This window comes from Bubalus kerabau, chromosome 9 (genome assembly GCF_029407905.1).
Source record: "Bubalus kerabau isolate K-KA32 ecotype Philippines breed swamp buffalo chromosome 9, PCC_UOA_SB_1v2, whole genome shotgun sequence".
Taxonomy (NCBI): domain Eukaryota; kingdom Metazoa; phylum Chordata; class Mammalia; order Artiodactyla; family Bovidae; genus Bubalus; species Bubalus kerabau.
This window is the reverse complement of record NC_073632.1, coordinates 55945884-55965573: the sequence shown is the minus strand read 5'-3', so window position 1 is coordinate 55965573 and position 19690 is coordinate 55945884. Positions and strand designations below refer to the sequence as shown.

The following is a 19690-nucleotide window of genomic DNA, read 5'->3' as shown; positions in this document are numbered from 1 at the left end:
CAAGAACTGTTTTTGTATAAACACCAGTCACCATTGTAAAAGAAAACAAGGTTTACAAATCAGTATAAATTATTCATTATCACTTTCTCCTAAAATATTATTCACTAGTCAACAACGTCTATCAGTCAACAATTATGATGAATCAATTGCAGGAATATGTATATGCAAGTGTGCACACATACACATGTAACTATTTTGTTTCACTTTCCTTGCTTAAAAAAAGCTAATTAATGTTTTAAAACAGAGTATAATGATCTCTTACCTTGGGATCAACATTACAAATAAAAATGTAATCAGGTGTCAGTATTTAGAAGTCAAAATGTAAGGAAAAAATGTTTAGGCAAATCAATTAATTATGTAACTAGCAATATTAGGTTGAAACATAAAATTGGTATTTTTATACATTAAAATGAAATACCACATAAAATGAAATGCCACAGATTTCATTTGATTCCGTCTATACATTTTATCTTATTATCATACCATTAAAAGGTTTGCAGATACTTTTCTTACCATGGGATTTAAATATATAACCTTTAAAGATTAATTTAAGAGCAACATTAGGTTCTTTGCTTTAGAAGATGGATGTAGCAAAAAATTCTTTTCTGATACTTTCAAATTTCCTTAAGACTCCAGATCTAATGAAAGCTGATAACTGGTCTAAATGACCAAAATGTGGTTTCCTACAAAAACAAATGAAAAGCTTCATTCTTGAAGTATAGTTCAAGGCCCATGTTTTCGGACAGTGCCAGAGGCCTGTCATCATTGTTTAAACCTTGGCAAAGTTCAAAGAGAGCTCAGCAATGCACAGTGAGAATTAATGTGCACCACTCATGACCCAGCTGAGACCCTTTGTTCAAACAGTCAATTCCTATGCTGTTTGTAAGGTTGTGCAGTTGTAATACCTGGATTCCTGCCAGGAAAAGCCATAGTAACCAAACAACTAGTGTCCTTCTGTTTTCAAATCAGTCTTTCACAGTGTAAAGAAATTTTTTGAATTATGATGAATCTTGTTGCCAGGCAGTACTTTCAGGTCATTGTAAGACCTGAAGTAAATGACGTTGCTTTTATGTATTTGCTAAGGTAGACAGATTCATTCCCATGCATCTCTCTACATAAATTATTTATATTATAGTTTGTCATAGCAGGCAAGGTTGAATTTTCTAATTAAAACAGAATATGTAATATGCATACAAATAATACTAATGTTTTGATGTGTTCTCTTTGTGTCTCTATATAAGTCATGGTGTATTGTTTAAGTGTTTTTTAAGACAAGTAAACTTGACCTTCATAATTTTTTAAAGTAATTGTTGTAATAGTACAATTACACATAGACAAACATGCATGTTTACATATATTTTTATAGGCGTGTGGTATATATGTCTATTAATTTATACAAGCAGTATAAAAGTATGTATATGTATATTAATAATTTTAAAGGAATAAAAATATCTGAGAAAAAAATAGGTATTGTTTGATGAATTAAGATTCAATGTTGTTGTCAAGGGCAATTTCTCATGGTTAAAATTCAATATGAACTTAGATAATTTAGTGGAGATTTGATCATGGCTTCATTTGCTATCCTCAGTGAAATCTATTCTTCAATTCATTATTCCTTAATACATTTTCATTCTATGTTGAAAGATAATCAGTCCATCAAATATATTTTTGTATTGAAAATGCTTTAAAATTATAACCAGTAGAATAACTGCAATGAGCCAGATTTCCAAATCCCCCTCTATTTATTATCATAGGCTGATTTTGAGCAACTTGCCTAAGTCCCTGAGCCTCACTTTTATTTTTTTAACCTGAAAAAGAATATTGATAAAAGCATAAACTTCATGTAAAGATTAAATGACATAAAACATCCTAAATGCTAAGAATAATGCCAGGTGTATTATAAGCTTTCAGTAAGTGTTACCTGTCATTAGTAGTTTTTTTTTTTTCTTTTTTTCTGCTAGAAAGGATAGCAAGTATCTGAAATGAATGAAAACATAAACCCAGACATCTCACTGCCTCTTCTACTCAGTCTGCTTCCTATTGAAATTATCAATAGAATAAACAAATAAGGAAAAGTCCACATCCTCTCTGGAATCTGTGGACAGGACCATCCAAATGTCAAATTTTATGCCTATTTCACCTAATACATCTGTGACAAGAGAGAAGGAAGAGGAGAGGGTTGGCACCAGATCCTACTCCTAAAACAAGCAGTATGTGTCAGAATTTTGTAGAAAGCCATGAAACTTGCAATTTGTGTCCTTAATAGTGTACTTTTTAAACATGAGAGGATTTTTTAAACAAAATGTACCACACAATTTTATTATCAGACATTATAAACACTCTAAGACTAACTGGTCTATTTATTATTCCTGTATTTTTATCTGTACAATGTGCTGGGATATTTTGACTTTGCTCTGACCTGTGTTACCCCTTGCTTCCTTTCTCACAAGCCATTTATTATATTCTCTGTATCACTACCCCTCCATCATTAATAATCTTCCTTCATTTCCATTCTCTTCCTTGGCTGTTTCCTACAATGTTTGGCCTCTCTCCTGTTCAAATTGCTCTCTCTCTGTAGGCCTGTCCATGATGGCTACTCTGTCTCACCTCACTTACCTTGAGAGGCTATTTTTGTTGTTCAATCACTGCTGCTGCTTCTAAGTCACTTCAGTTGTGTCCGACTCTGTGCGACCCCATAGACGGCAGCCCACCAGGCTCCCCCGTCCCTGGGATTCTCCAGGCAAGAACACTGGAGTGGGATGCCATTTCCTTCTCCAATGCATGAAAGTGAAAACTGAAAGTGAAGTCGCTCAGTCGTGTCCGACTCTTCGCGACCCCATGGACTGCAGCCTACCAGGCTCCTCCGTCCATGGGATTTTCCAGGCAAGAGTACTGGAGTGGGGTGCCATTGCCTTCTCCTGTTCAGTCACTAAGTCATGTCAAAATCTTTGCAACCCCATGGACTACAGCAAATCAGGCTTCCTTGTCCTTCACCCTTTCCCAGAGTTTGCTGAAACTCATGTCCATTGAGTCAGTGATGCCATCCAACCATCTCATCCTCCGTCACCCCATTCTCCTTCCTTTCATTTTTCCCAGCATCAAGGTGTTTTCCAATGAGTTGGCTCTTCTCATCAGGTGGCCAAAGTATTGGAGCTTCAGATTTAGCATCAGTCTTTCAGTAAATATTCGGGGTTCATTTCCTTTAGGATTGAATTGTTTGATCTCCTTGCTCCGCAAGAGACTCTCAAGAGTCCTCTGCACCAAAAATTGAAAGACTCAATTCTTTGGTGCTCCAGTATGAAAGGCTGGGTCAGATTTATAAGAAAGACTGGATCAGGCATCATGAGCTAAACCCAAATGTCTGTAGTTTTTACCTACAGAAATTGTTTCTCACTTCAACTATGTATGGATTAAAGGCCAGCTGAGTGTTCTGGTCCATATTTTCTCGTTAGAAGCCAAGCTGATGGAGCCACTGCCATGTGAGCATTGCTGATTGATCACATCAGGGAAAGAGTGGGAACATTTTGAATTGGACACTGTCTCTTAAAAGTTTCTTCTTAGAAATGAAAGCATACTGCTTCTCCTTTTATTCCATTAACCAAAATAGCAAATGACTATGCTCAACTTCGTGACAAGAAAGGAGTATAGTCAACTATGTGCTCAGAAAAAGAAAAACCAGAATATAATTGAATACCTCAATACCCAATACCACTCTCCTTATTGCTGTTCCCAGTTCATGAATTCTCTAAGCTCCAGAAAAGCCATGCTTCTTTGAGGTGCATGTCCCTGGATATACTCTTCCTTCTCTTTTTTAAGTTATCCTCCACTCACTTCTTAATCACAGTTACTCATCCACTGTTAACTTTAACCACTGGATCACTTTAAGATAGTTGATTTTATGTCTTTATATAATTTTTTTTTGTCTTTATGTCTTTTTTGTTTTTATATCTTTTTGTCTTCAATGTCTTTATAGATGACTCATTCATCACCATGGACCCAAACTTCTTGAGTTGTTCATTCCCAGGAGCCTTTTAGCCACATTTTATATATGCCTATGTGCTGTACTTAGTCACTCAGTCGTGTCCAACTTTTTGCATCCCCTGGACTGTAGCCCACCAGGCTCAATTGCATCACAATCATTATTGTGACTCAAAATACACTAACTTTTAGATCAGTAACTCAGAAATTCAACTCCTTTCCTCTTACTTTTAAATGTATTTGACCCCATTACACTTGATTTTGACCCTCTCAAACCTATGAGTTGATCAATCATCTATTTGTTTTTCATATATCAGTTCTTTCCTTCATTGTATTTCTCCATATCCAGCTTAGTTTCTCTCTTTTATTGTCACAGACATTCTTCTCTAGTACCGAATTTATTTTTCCTCTGTCATTTTACAGCAAAACTTGACCCTGTATTTGTGTCATTATCTTCTCCACTGGGCCTGACTCAGAAAAGTAAACTCAGCTGGAGAAAATCAACCCATCATGAAAAATGGAGCCTCTATAACTGATAGTAATCCCAAATGAGCTGTCAATTCTGTCACAACTGCTACAAACTCTTTGTAGTTACCACACTCTCTTACATTCTACAACACTGTTCTTAAAGTTTCTTTCTGCTTCTCAAGTCTACCAGTCCCTCTCCAACTTAAACAGAAAACCTGCTCTCCTGCTTCTAAGAGAAATAGAATCATTAGATAAGAATGTCCTACCTCAATGCTGATCATTGAATTTACAAGCACTGCTCATTAACAGCTGTTTTGTCCTCTTGTAGGTTTGATGGAGAGATTGGTCCTTCTCAAGGATTATCTTTCCATCTTTCTTTTCCATTCTAGCTTGTGTGTTCAGGAATTTTTAGATCTAAGTTTCTTTCTTTCTCTGCTTTAGACATCTAAGCCTTTCACTTCTGATCAATTTGCATTTGTATTTTTAAAGGACCATGATTTCTCATTAAGAAAAATATATTTCAGCAGTCACCCAATGTTTCAAGTTACCCTCTGAGGCAAACGTCCTTATCATCTTTACCTTTCCTTCTTTATTTGGTTGTACAGTGCATCTCATATCTCACCAATAATTGTTTTTGAGCAAACATGTCATCAAAAATTACTCTTATTAATGTTGCCAAGTTGCTAAATCCCATAGATATTTGTCAGGCTTTATCTTATTTGATCTGTAAAAAGCTATTTATTCACCTTCCTATTCTGAAGCATTCTTTGCCACTGGTTTCCATACGATTTTCCTCATTTTCCCTCTTAGGTTACTATTTGCTATCTTTACCTCTTTGAACCATCTTGCCAGAAAGAATGTATATTATAATAAACTTAGGGGGAAAAACCCTACTCCTTTATTTCTTGTCGAGATGATGTAGAAATATCAGGCTTTGAAGACTCCTCTAAGACCCCAAAACTAATTAAGGCTCCTCCTTGATTAATACCCAAAACAAAAATCCATGCAAAATAAGCAGAATAAACCCAGCTAAAGCTATCAACCCCAGGGCCCTGATGTATAAGTAGAGCTTGTTGGTCTAGAATTATCCATTGATTAAAAATTGTGAGGAAATCAACAAGATGTTGCCAGTCAGACACTCTCAACCCATGCTCTCATGCACTCTCACCCCATGTTCTGTAACAATGATTTTGCACAGTTATGTAACAGCTGAGCTTACTTATAGCACTGCACATGCACATCACAAGGTATTCGCTTGGTCATGGGCTACTTTGTGCAGTATGCCTGTATGAACTTCACCATGAAAGCCCTGGCTGCTGCTGCATTGGGGCTACTACATTGGAGCAACATCATGGTTGTGTTATATGAGGTTATATAATGGCTATGTTATGGCTGCTTCTAAAGCTGCTGTGTCAGCCAGGATAGAGGCTGTGTTATGGCTGCTGTGCCAGCCAGGAGAGAATAGACGTGCCTGCAGTTCCTATGACTCCTCACATCTTCTTCCAGCCTCTTAGTTCATGCCTTGCCTACCCTGGGTTCAGCAAACAGTGTGAACAACAAGACAATTGGCATCACGAACAGGATCAACAGTACCAGAGTACTTTGTGTGAAGTCTAAGTGTAAAAACAGGTTTACTGCTTGAAACCAGGACCTTGGGTGTGGTTCATTGTGAAGGCAGCATTAAACTTCTGGCTGCTGCTGCTCCTAAGTCGCTTCAGTCGTGTCTGACTCTGTGCGACCCCATAGACTGAAGCCCACCAGGCTCCCCGGTCCCTGGGATTCTCCAGACAAGAACACTGGAGTGGGTTGCCATTTCCTTTTCCAATGCATGCATGCATGCTAAGTTGCTTCAGTTGTGTCTGACTCTATGTGACCTTATGGACAGCAGCCCACCAGGCTCCTTTGTACACAGGATTCTCCAGGCAAGAATACTGGAGTGGGTTGCCATTTCCTTCTCCATTAAACTATTGGAGGCTTGGTTTATTTGAAAGTCGTGATTCTAGTTAAACAGAAAGGCACAGATTCAGTCAGGTAAGTAAGAACTCTGTCAAGTTACCTGATTATTTCAGAACTAGATTCAAACACCAATATCACCAGGGGATGTGGAACTCAAACTATCCTTTTGAAACATTGCTATGGATTGGAAGATGAGAAAGGGATCACAGAATTAAAGAAATAATAGGACCACTTGAAAGGAATCTGTGAGGATACTTGAGCTAGTGAGAGAGGGAATGAAATAAGTCAAAAATAACAAAAAAAAATGCAAGCTTATATTGACAAAAACACAATAGAACATGGTTTTATCCTTGCAAAATACATTTTGTACAACTGTCAATATTTTATAAATAAAAACTAAAGGCAAAATATCTTTTAAAACTATATACAATGCATGAAAAGAAATTATATAGTAAAATTATATATGAAAATATGAAAAATAAAAATAATAAATGTTTAACAAGTAGTAAAAATGTCATTAAAAAAATTAGACTAGGTATATTGAACATGAAAAGAGAATGAGTTAAAAATAGTGATTAATTTAATCAACACAAAAAACATAGATAAATAAAAAATATATAATTTTTGAAAGAAGAGATAAGGGAAATGGAGAATAAATTGAGAAGTTTCATCATATGTTGAGTAGGAGTTCCAGAAGAAAACAATGGAAATAATTGCAAAGAAGTAATATTTAAAAAGATAATACCTGAGAATTTGCTGGAATTTTGGTAAAATATTTACCAATAAATAAAAAAAATATACTCTAAGAGATAGGATAGGCTAAAAAAATGAATAAATTTACCCCATTGTGAACAATACAAAGAGAAAAAAAAAACATTAAAAATAAAGAACAGACTGATTTCTAATGCATCTAACTGACAAAGGAATTTAAGTATTCAGACTACAGGAACTTCTGTGAATAGGCAGTGAGAATGGGATAAGAATAGATATGGGTTTCTAAAATTTCAAGGCCACAGGCTTTATGAGCTGGGTTTAATGGTTTGAGACCAATTCCTAGGATCTAGGAGCAAATGCTTTTATCCAAATAGTGGGCAAGAAGAAAGATTAAGGGGCTATCTTTTGCTGTTGATGAATGGTTAGAGCCTAGAAAGCAGGAAGTAGTACTGAGGTATACTGTCCAAAGGGTGAATTGATCAGGTAGAAGAAAGTGCATTATCATGAATTTAATACAGAAATCCCCATGGTTCTAGCTGAAAGGCAATGTATCTGTGGCTGCTGCATTAACGGGTCTCATTGGTGAAACAGATAATTTCAAACTAAGGATCTTGCCATCTAATATAGATCACTAGACTGGCCCCAAACATGGGAACTTTGAGTGATTAGCAAACAACCAACACACTGCTCAAAACTGAAAGTATTGATAAATGAGTCTTGCTTCCTGATGGGGAGCTGCTCTCCACCTCCATCTCCCTGATCCCTCTCACTATCTCTATCAATCCCAGTTTACTCAAGAACAAGAATTTTGCAGAGATTGGAACAAAGTCTTTCTGTTTTCCAGAGAGACTAAAGACTGCAAACTCCTGTTCATGTATATCTGCGAACTTTGGTCAGGTAAGAAAATTTGTATGGCTTTGTTGGATATAGGTGACCAAGGCACCATACTGCCTAGTCTCATTGGTTTCATGAGTCATCCACATTCTGCTGATCAGTGTCAGTATCCACAAAAGAGGAAGGAATCTAACATGGCCTTATGTTAAAGGACCTTTGGACCAATTCAACATAGTGTGTTTGTTGCTTCTGCATATGTATGTAATAAAAAGAGTTTGCCTGTAATATGTCATTTCTTAAGGCCCAGAGGGAATCTTCCCAATCATAAAAAGTTACATGTAGAAAAGTTCTAGTACTTTTCAATCCCACGATCCTAGTGACCCCTTTAGACTGTAAGTCTCGGTGGCTGATGCTTTTGCCTCTTGGTGTTGTGTACCTAAAATTTTCCCTCAGAATTCTGAACTCATCACCTTCTAGGCATGGCCACCATCTACATCCTTTTAAAAACAGCTGTTAGTTTGCAGCCAGACCACTGATGAAAATGAATGCCTGATCCATAGAAACCTTGTGACTCTGTGGCTTGATGGTCCTATTTTGAGGTAGGGCAACTTAGGCTTTAGTAACTAACAATATGGGAAGACTGTAAAAGTTTCATTTATCAAGTGGAAATAGCATATTGAAGAACTCAGCCATCCAGGCAGCAGTGACATCTTGGCTTTATCTGAAAAGAGGTAACTATCCCTTTGGGGAAAATTTTATCCTCCACTTCACAGCTTAAAATAGCTGCTGACTAACCAGGGCCCTCGATTCATAGCAGTTCTTCTAAATACCTAGATTTGGTTCACTGACAAGTTGAAACATGATGTTGTCCGCTGGGCTCCTGTGAATATCCATTATTAGTGCTAGCTAAATAGAACCCAAACTGGATGTGATCTTTCTTATAATGGGCAAAAGTCAAGGTCATTCTTATAACTGTGTGACCCCCACTATTGCCAGTGCCCTATGTTTTAGTCCATTATTTTGGACAACTATATTCTGGTAGACTAAATATACCCATCTCTGCAGCTACCTGCCATGGAAATAGATTCTGGATGCTGATCAGGAAATTTGGATCACTAATAAATCCAGAATCTATGATTATTAATTGCTATATTGGTCTTTCTTGCTCATAGTTTAAGTCTCAAAGTATTCCCCAAATCTTCTTCTAACAACTCCATTGATCTTTTCTTCGTACAATTCATTACGTTTTTATCATTCCTTTGGTATTTCTTGCTTCAAGGAATCTTATATAAATTCTGGGAGGGATCCCCATTCTGCCTAGTCTACCAGTAAATAGTGATTGATAGAGCCTGTCATATTGTTTCACAGATGAGAAAATAGAAGCTTATTTTACTCTACTATGAGATATATTTATGTGAACTTTTAAACCAGTGAATGAATAGTAATTACCTTCTGAAGTCATGAATATATAATGTTTTTATAATTTAGTCATTGTTCTGAGTTTTTGTGTAGATATGGAAAGATTCAGAAATATAATCAAATTGAGTATTGTTCCCTCTTACTCCTGGAAAAACTCCATGGATATATATATATATATATATATATATATATATATATATATATATAAAAGCTAAGAATCAATAGCTATGATATACAATAGTACTTTCTTCAACATGTTATTTAATATTTGATATCAGATACTTCATCAGAATTGTTCAGGATAAAATACTTATTATGAAAGGGGAGCTGATTATTCATTACCCTCAAATACACTGATTGCTTTTCAGAAATTAGAATTAAAGAGTCCTTAAACTATTTACACCTTTCATGTTTTAAAATTATTTACTATCAAAAGAAAGCTGTATTTGTACTAAAGTTAACTGATAAGTTTTGGTCAGGTAAAACTTTTCATGTGTATCTCAGTCTTTATATTCTTAAATAAAATGACCACAAAAATTCTCTAGATTTAACTTATTGTTCATAGTTGCATTTCATTTGATTAGTAAAAGTTTTCAAGGAAGGATACACATATATTTAAATGACACATATTTTTCTTTTTCTTTGGAATAAATATATTTTCAGTAGATAAAAATTATAAAATTGAGAAACAATATAAAAAACTGTTATTCTAACATGAAATATGCATTATTAACATTTTGCTCAGTTTATTTACATTGATTCTATACTTTCAAAACATTGTTTTATACAACTTCTCAAAATGTACGAATAGAAAAGTAAAATGAAGTTTCATGTACCCATCACCAAGCCTCATGGATTATAAACACATGGCCATTTTTATTTCATCTCTGCTCCTGCACACTTGCTTGCCACCTGCATTATTTTGAAACAAATCTTAAGACTTTATATCATGTTATGTACACTTCAGTATTTACCACTAAAAGAAAGGAACTGAAATTTAAAAAAAATGGGCACACTCTCATTATCACATAAGAAAAATATGACTCCTTAATGACATCAAGGACCCAACAATCAGTACTCATTTACATTTTCCTGGTTGTCTTATCATAATTACTTAAATTGAGATCTAAAATGCTGTATAATTTGTGATTAGTTGGTATAACTCGATGCATATAATCTATAAGTTATAAGTTTACTATGTTTTTATTGAGTTGAATTCATGTTTAATATTGTGTTTCTATATTCATTGACCGTTGAAGGGATAGGCTACCCACTCCAGTATACTTGGGCTTCCCTGGTGGCTCAGATGGTAAAGAATCTGCCTGCAATGTGGGAGACCTGGGTCTGATCCCTGGGTTGGGAAGATCCCCTGGAGAAGGGAAAGGCTACCCACCCCAGTATTCTGGCCTGGAGAATTCCATGGATTGTATAGCCCATGGAGTCACAGAGAGTCGGACACAAATGAGCGCCTTTCACTTTCACTTTCTCAGTGTTCAGGCAGTTTCATTGGAAACTTTGTAAAATGCTGCTTAATAATGTATAGTAATTCTTTCTAGTTATATTCTAATTTATTAATTATTCCCTTATAAGGCATGAAAGCTACTCACAGTCCCAGATTACAGGTGATCTTGAGAAAATACCTTTATGTATCAGCCTGTTTCTGAATTTGGAAATTTTCTAAAAATTTGAGATGTGAAATTCTAGTACAATGGATACATATAAGATCTAAGCAGCCTGGAAGAGTAGCCTGTTTTTCATTCAATACAAACATTTTCGCTTATGATTTCCATCAAGTTCTTCTACATCTGAAATTAGACATTTAATTCTATTGCATAAAGTTTTTAGCAACACACAAAAAGTCAATTGTTCTGGTTTTAGGGAAGTAAAAAGAAAGAGAAAGAGTTAGGAAAAAAGGGAAGACAGAAAGAAGGACCAAAGTGGGGGGAGCCTAGATAAAACAATAAATGGAAAATTCTAACCTTTGTTTTATGGATCTATTTCTCAATATTCCATTCAGTTTTCTACTATCAAACACTACTGCAACTATAGCAGTATTAGAGAGATTTTCGTTTGCTGCTTTGCAGGACTTTTGTTATTTAACCTTTTTGTTCAGACTTAACTGTGAGTTATTCAAGCATCCTTAAATATATGGGAATATGTTATTAACTTGTATTAAACAAATATGGGAATAGCTTCAATTATTATTAATAAACATGGGGAAGTGGTATCAGCTCAATCATTACACCTGGATTATTAGGAAAATCAACTATTCTGAAAGGAAATTGCTGTTCCTCAGTGATATTTGCAGAAAATCATAAAGCTATTTTTACTAATTGACAGATTTCTGTAGGGCGTCTGTGATCACATAGGTGGATATAGGAGTAAGGTCATGTCACAGATTCAGAATTACTGTGGATAGTATTATTGACCTATTTTTCTAGTATTATTTATATAAAACTGAGTTACCACAAACATAAGGTTTTTCTTAAATATTTACTTGGTATTATAATATTTTAACAAATTCTAAGGCACAACTAAACAGCTCTTTTGCAGTTAATTTGAATAAAAGAATTTATAGAACCACATTTATAGCATAAATAGAAGAGCATAAATATAAATGGTATCATTTCCTTTTATTGGTAAAACCAAACAAGAGTGAAATGAGAGGTGCAATAACAAAAGTTTTCTAAATCTGACACCTTTTGTTTAGGGTTTGAAGTGTATGTCATGTGATGTTTCTATATTTCCATGGGACTTTCTCAAGAGGATGATTTAGTGAGAGAAACTTGTGGGGGGTGGGGGGAGGTGGAGACATGTATACTACTCCTTCCACATACCCAGGTCCTATCTACCCCAGAGCATTTGTAACTTATAAGTCCCTCTGCCAGGGAACTCTGATCAGAATATCTCAGGGCTTTATCCCCAACTTCACTGAGGTCTGGACTCAAACTTCAGGACCTTGGAGAGATTTCCTTTGCTCATCCTAGTCCCTTCTTCCCTAGTCATACTCTGATCCTCTTAACCTGATTTATCTTCCTTCTCAGCACTCTTCATGTTCTGACATTATCGCATAAAATTGTTTCTTGATAGGTGACTGTTTTCTTCACTTTGTCTGTCTTTGCAGTACTATGAGCATCTAGAACAGTTCCTATTACACAGCAGTCATTCAAGAATAAATATTTGTTAAATAAATTGGTGAATTGCTCAAAAATAACTTGTTAAATAATTGAGTGAATGATTTCAGATAGATTTCAAGATTCCTAGTTCCCTCATACCTCAAACATTTTGAAAGTGAAAGTGAAAGTTAGTCACTTAGTCATGTCTGACTCTTTGTGACCCAGTGGACTGTAGCACACCAGGCTTGTCTGTGGAATTCTCCAAACAAGAAATACTGGAGTGGATTGTCATTTCCTTCTCCATCAAACATTTTAACAAATATCAAATAAACAATTAAAACCTTTAAAGCAATTAAGTAATGCAGATTTAAAGAATTTCACTGGAAATCCCAGGTGGCTCAAGAATCTGCATGCCAATGCAGGAGATAATGGGTTCCATCTATGGATTGGGAAGATTTTCTGGAGAAGGAAATGTCAACCCACTCCAGTATTCTTGCCTGGGAAATTCCATGGACAGATGAGCCTGGCCGGCTAAAGTCTGTGGGGTTGCAAAAGCATCAGACATGACTAGGCGACTAAACAACAGCAACAAAGGAATTTCCTTAGTCATGGAAACCAGAGAAAACATATTACAAAGTATTTTTTATTAGAGTATCAATTATAAAGATATCTACATGCAATGCTGCTGCTGCTGCTCCTAAGTCGCTTCAGTCACATCCGACTCTGTGCAACCCCATAGACGGCAGCCCACCAGGCTCCCCCGTCCCAGGGATTCTCCAGGCAAGAACACTGGAGTGGGTTGCCATTTCCTTCTCCGTCTACATGCAATACAGCCTAGCTATTTAGATATATCTGAATATTTTATTGCCCAAAGTTCTTTCTTACTGTGTATATTATTATAACAGTCTAACTGTTTCGTTCTTGTTTAGTTACTAAGTTGTGTCCAGACGACACTAATGATAAAGAACCCACCTGCCAATGCAGGAGAAATAGGAGATGCGGGTACAATCCTTGGGACAGGAAGATCACCTGGAGAACGGCATGGCAACCCACTCTAGTTTTCTTACCTGGAAAGTCCAATGGAGAGAGGAGCCTGGCGGGCTGCAGTCCATGGGGTCACAAAGAGTTGATATGACTGAAGCAACTTAGCACACACATATTCTTTACCACTGAGGCACCAGGGAAGCTCTGTTTATCTGTTTAACAAATACTAATATGTGCTTTGTATTTGTTCTAAGCATATAACACAGACTTTTAAATGTAAGGAGTTAAGTAAATTTATAATTTAGATTTGACCCACTTAGTTAAGTTTGCTTAGTAATTCAGCATATGAGGTAAATCTATTTGTAAAGTAAGTTCTGGGAGAGAGGTATGTTCTATTTAGCAAAATGTTATCTCTCTTCTTAGATAAGAATAGAGCTTATCTTCTGTGTTTGACTCTTTGCAACCCCATGGACTATACAGTCTGTGGAATTCTCCAGGCCAGAATACTGGAGTGGGTAGCCTTTCCCTTCTCCAGGGGATCTTTCCAACTCAGGGATCTAACCCAGGTCTCCCTCATTGCAGTTGGATTTTTTACCAGCTGAGCCTTTACCAGGGAAGCCCCAACAGTGAGGGAACACAGCCCTGCCCATCAACAGAAAATTGGATTAAAGATTCACTGAGCATGGCTGTGCCTGTCATAACAAGGACCCAGTTTTCCTCTCAGTCAGTCTCTCCCATCAAGAAGCTTCCATAAGATTCTTATCCTTATCCATCAGAGGGCAGACTAAATGAAAAGCACAATCACAGAAAACTAACCAAACTGACCACATAGACCACAGCCTTGTCTAACTCAATGCAACTATGAGCCATGCCAGGTAGGGCCAACCACGATGGATGGGTCACAGTTGAGAATTCTGACAAAACATGGTCCACTGGACAAGGTAATGGCAAACCACTTCAGTATTCTTGTCTTGAGAACCCCATGAAAAGTAAGAAAAGGAAAAAAGATATGACACTGAAAGATGAACTCCCCAGGTTGGTAGGTGCCCAGTATGCTACTGGAGATCAGTGGAAAAATGACTCCAGAAAGAATGAAGAGACAAAGACAAAGCAAAAACAACATCTAGCTGTGGATGTGACAGGTGATGGAAGTAAAGTCCAATGCCAAAAACAGCAATATTGCATAGGAATCTGGAATGTTAGGTCCATGAATCAAGGCAAATTGAAAGTGGTCAAACAGGAGATGGCAAGAGTGACCATCGACATCTGAGAAATCAGTGAACTAAAATGGACTGGAATGGCTGAACTGAACTCAGATGACCATTATATCTACTACTGTGGGCAAGAATACCTTAGAAGAAATGGAGTAACCATCATAGTCAACAAGAGTCCAGAATGCAGTCCTTGGATGCAATCTCAAAAACAACAGAATGATCTCTTTTCTAAGGGAAACCATTCAATAGAGTAATCCCAGTCTATCCCCCAACCAGTAATGCTGAAGAAGCTGACATTGAACAATTCTATGAAGACCTACAAGAACTCCTAGAACTAACACCCCCAAAAGATATCCATTTCATTATAGGGGACTGGAATGCAAAAGTAGGAAATCATTATATACCTGGAGTAACAGGCAAATTTGGCCTAGGAGTACAAAATGAAGCAGGTCAAAGGCTAATAGAGTTTTGTCACGAGAACACACTGGTCATAGCAAACACCCTCTTCTAACAACACAAGAGAAGACTCTACACATGGACATCACCAGGTGGTCAATACTAAAATCAGATTGATTATATTCTTTGCAGCCAAAGATGGAGATGCTCTATCCAGTCAGCAAAAACTAGACTGGGAGCTGAGTTTGGCTCAGATCATAAATTCCTTATTGCCAAATTCAGACATAAATTGAAGAAAGGAGGGAAAACCACTAGACCATTCATGTATGACCTATGTATCAAATCCCTTATGATTATACAGTTAAAGTGAGAAGTAGATTCAAGGGATAAGATCTGATAGACAGAGTGCCTGATGAACTATGGACAGAAGTTCATGACATTGTACAGGAGGCAGTGATCAAGACCATCCCCAAGAAAAAGGAATTAAAAAAGGTGAAATGGTTGTCTGAGGAGGCCTGACAAATAGCTGAGAAAAGAAGAGAAGCTAAAGGCAAAGGAGAAAAGGAAAGACATACCCATTTGAATGCAGAGTTCCAAAGCATAGCAAGGAGAGAAAAGAAAGCCTTCTTCAGTGATATTGCAAAGAAATAGAGAAAAACAATAGAATGGAAAAGACTAGAGAGCTCTTCAAGAAAATTAGAGATACCAAGAGAACATGTCATGCAAAGATGGGCACAATAAAGGACAGAAATGATATGGACTTAACTGAACCAGAAGATATTAAAAAGAGGTGGCAAGAATACACAGAAGAACTATACAAAAGAGATCTTCATGATCCAGATAACCACGATGGTGTGATTGCCCACCTAGAGCCAGACATCCTGTAATGCAAAGTCAAGTGGGCCTTAGGAAGCATCACTACGAACAAAGGTAGTGAAGGTGATGGAATTTGGTTGAGCTATTTTAAATCCTGAAAGATGACGCTGTGAAAGTGCTGCACTCAATATGCCAGCAAATTTGGAAAACTCAGCAGTGGCCACAGGACTGGAAAAGATCAGTTTTCAATCCAATCCCAAAGAAAGGCAATGTCAAAAGAATATTCGAACTACTGCACAACTGTACTCATCTCACACACTAGCAAAGTAATGCTCAAAATTCTCCAAGCCAGGCTTCAACAGTTCATGAACCATGAACACCCAGATGTTCAAGCTGGATTTAGAAAAGACAGAAGAACCAGAGATCAAATTCCCAATGTCCGCTGGATCATCAAAAAAGTGAGAGATTTCCAGAAAATCATCTACTTCTGATTTATTGACTACACCAAAGCCTTTGACTATGTGGGTCACAACAAACTGTGGGACATTCTTCAGGATATGGAAATACAGACCACCTGACCTGCCTTCTGAGAAATCTGTATGCAGGTCAAGATGCAACAGTTAGAACTGGACATGGAACAACAGACTGGTTCCAAATCCAGAAAGGTGTACATCAAGGCTGTATACTCTCACCCTGCTTATTTAACTTATATGCAGATTATATCATGCAAAATGCTGAGTTGGATGAAGCATAAGCTGGAATAAAAATTCCTGGGAGAAATATCAATAACCTCAGATATGTATATATATGTATACATATACATATGTACATATGTATATGTATACCCCACTCATGGCAGAAAGTGAAGAACTAAAGAGGCTCTTGATGAAAGTGAAAGAGGAGAGTGAAAAAGTTGGCATAAAGCTCAACGTTCAGAAAATTAAGATCGTGTTATCTGGTCCCATCACTTCATGGCAAATAGATGGGGAAACAATAGAGACAGTGACAGGCTTTATTTTGGGGGGCTCCAAAATCACTGCAGATGGTGACTGAAGCCATGAAATAAAGAGACACTTACTCCTTGGAATAAAAGCTATGACCAAGCTATACAGCATATTAAAAGGTATAGACATTACTTTCCCAACAAAGGTCCATCTAGTCAAAGCTATGGTTTTTCCAGTAGTCATGTATGGATGTGAAGTTGAACTATAAAGAAAGCTGAGCACTGAAGAATTGATATTTTTGAACTGTGGTGTTGGTGAAGACTCTTGAGAGTCCCTTGGACTGCAAGGAGATCCAGCTAGTCAATCCTAAAGAAATGAATTCTGAATATTCATTGGAAGGAATGATGCTGAAGCTGAAACTCCAATACTTTGGCTACTTGATGTGAAGAACTGACTCATTTGAAAAGACCCTAATCCTGGGAAAGATTGAAGGTGGGTGGAGAAGGAGATGATGGAGGATGAGATGGTTGGATGGAATCACCAACTCAATGCACATGAGTTTGAGTAAACCCTGGAGTTGGTGATGGACAGGGAAGCCTGGTGTGCTGCAGTCCATGAGGCCCAAAAGAGTCAAACGTGACTGAGCAAATGAACTGAACTGAACTGTCTCTCTTCTGATGGAAGATATACAGAAGATCTTATTATCATTTATTCTCTGTAATGTTTAAGGGAGTCTAACAAATGCACTTTGCTGGAGCAGCCGTGAAGAGATACCCCATGTCCAAGGTAAGAGAAACCCAAGTAAGATGGTAGGTGTTGCGAGAGGGCATCAGATGGCAGACACAATGAAACCATACTCACAGAAAACTAGCCAATCTGATCACATGGACCACAGCCTTGTCTAACTCAGTGAAACTAAGCCATGCCGTGTGGGGCCACCCAAGACGGGTGGGTCATGGTGGAGAGGTCTGACTAAATGTGGTCCACTGGAGAAGGGAATGACAAACCATGTCAGTATTATTGCCTTGAGAACCCAATGAACAGTATGAAAAGGAAAAATGATAGAATACTGAAAGGGGAATTCCCTGGGTCTGTCAGTGCCCAATATGCTACTGGAGATCAGTGGAGAAATAACTCCAGAAAGAATGAAGGGATGGAGCCAAAGCAAAAACAATACCCAGTAGTGGATGTGACTGGTGATAGAAGCAAGGTCTGATGCTGTAAAGAGCAATATTGCATAGGAACCTGAAATGTCAGGTCCATGAATCAAGACAAATTGGAAGTGGTCAAACAGGAGATGGCAAGAGTGAACGTCGACATTCTAGGAATCAGTGAATTAAAATGGACTAGAATGGGTGAATTTAACTCAGATGACCATTATATCTACTACTGCGGGCAGGAATCCCTCAGAAGACATGGAGTGGCCATCATGGTCAACAAAAGAGTCCGAAATGCAGTACTTGGATGCAATCTCAAAAACGACAGAATGATCTCTGTTCGTTTCCAAGGCAAACCATTCAATATCACAGTAATCTAAGCCTATACCCCAACCAGTAACACTGAAGAAGCTGAAGTTGAACAGTTCTATGAAAACCTACAAGACCTTTTAGAACTAACACCCAAAAAAGATGTCCTTTTCCTTATAGGGAACTGGAATGCAAAAGTAGGAAGTCAAGAAACACCTGGAGTAACAGGCAAATTTGGCCTTGGAATACGGAATGAAGCAGGGCAAAGGCTAATAGAGTTTTGCCAAGAGAACGCACTGGTCATAGCAAACACCCTCTTCCAACAACACAAGAGAAGACTCTACACATGGACATCGCCAGACGGTCAACACTGAAATCAGATTGATTATATTCTTTGCAGTCAAAGATGGAGAAGCTCTATACAGTCAGCAAAACCAAGACCAGGAGCTGACTGTGGCTCAGATCATGAACTCCTTATTGCCAAAATCGGACTTAAATTGAAGAAAGGGGGAAAACCACCAGACCATTCAGGTATGACCTAAACCAAATCCCTTATGATTATACAGTGGAAGTGAGAAATAGATTTAAGGGACTAGATCTGATAGATAGAGTGCCTGATGAACTATGGACGGAGGTTCATGACATTGTACAGGAGACAAGGATCAAGACCATCCCCACGGAAAAGAAATGCAAAAAAGCAAAATGGCTGTCTGAGGAGGCCTTACAAATAGCTGTGAAAAGAAGAGAAGCGAAAAGCAAAGGAGAAAAGGAAAGATATAAGCATCTGAATGCAGAGTTCCAAAGAATAGCAAGGAGAGATGAGAGCCTTCCTCAGAGATCAATGCAAAGAAATAGAGGAAAACAACAGAATGGGAAAGACTAGAGATCTTCAAGAAAATTAGAGATATCAAGGGAACATTTCATGCAAAGATGGGCTCGATAAAGGACAGAAATGGTATGTACCTAACAGAAGCAGAAGATATTAAGAAGAGATGGCAAGAATACACAGAAGAACTGTAAAAAAAGATCTTCATGACCCAGATAATCACAATGGTGTGATCAATGACTTAGAGCCAGACATCCTGGAATGTGAAGTCAAGTGGGCCTTAGAAAGCATCACTACAACCAAAGCTAGTGGAGGTGATGGAATTCCAGTTGAGCTCTTTCAAATCCTGGAAGATGATGCTGTGAAAGTGCTGCACTCAATATACCAGCAAATTTGGAAAACTTAGCAGTGGCCACAGGACTGGAAAAGGTCAGTTTTCATTCCAATCCCAAAGAAAGGCAATGCCAAAGAATGCTCAAACTACCACACAATTGCATTCATCTCACATGCTAGTAAAGTAATGCTCAAAATTCTCCAAGCCAGGCTTCAGCAGTATGTG

General features: G+C 37.5%; 1 protein-coding gene across 12 annotated transcripts in view; it reads left to right on the top strand.

The window, feature by feature from the left end:
* Positions 1–19690, top strand: part of GRIK2 (glutamate ionotropic receptor kainate type subunit 2) — a 753908-nt gene that overhangs the window by 549151 nt on the left and 185067 nt on the right. Inside the window, exon 12 of one of the 12 annotated variants that reach the window (XM_055535386.1) lies at positions 7961–8013. The exons of the other annotated variants lie outside the window; for them this stretch is intronic. Within the exon in view, the coding sequence (XP_055391361.1) occupies positions 7961–7969 (9 nt within the window). The 3' untranslated portion in view covers positions 7970–8013. The remainder of the gene's footprint in view (positions 1–7960; positions 8014–19690) is intronic. 12 annotated transcript variants of the gene reach the window in all.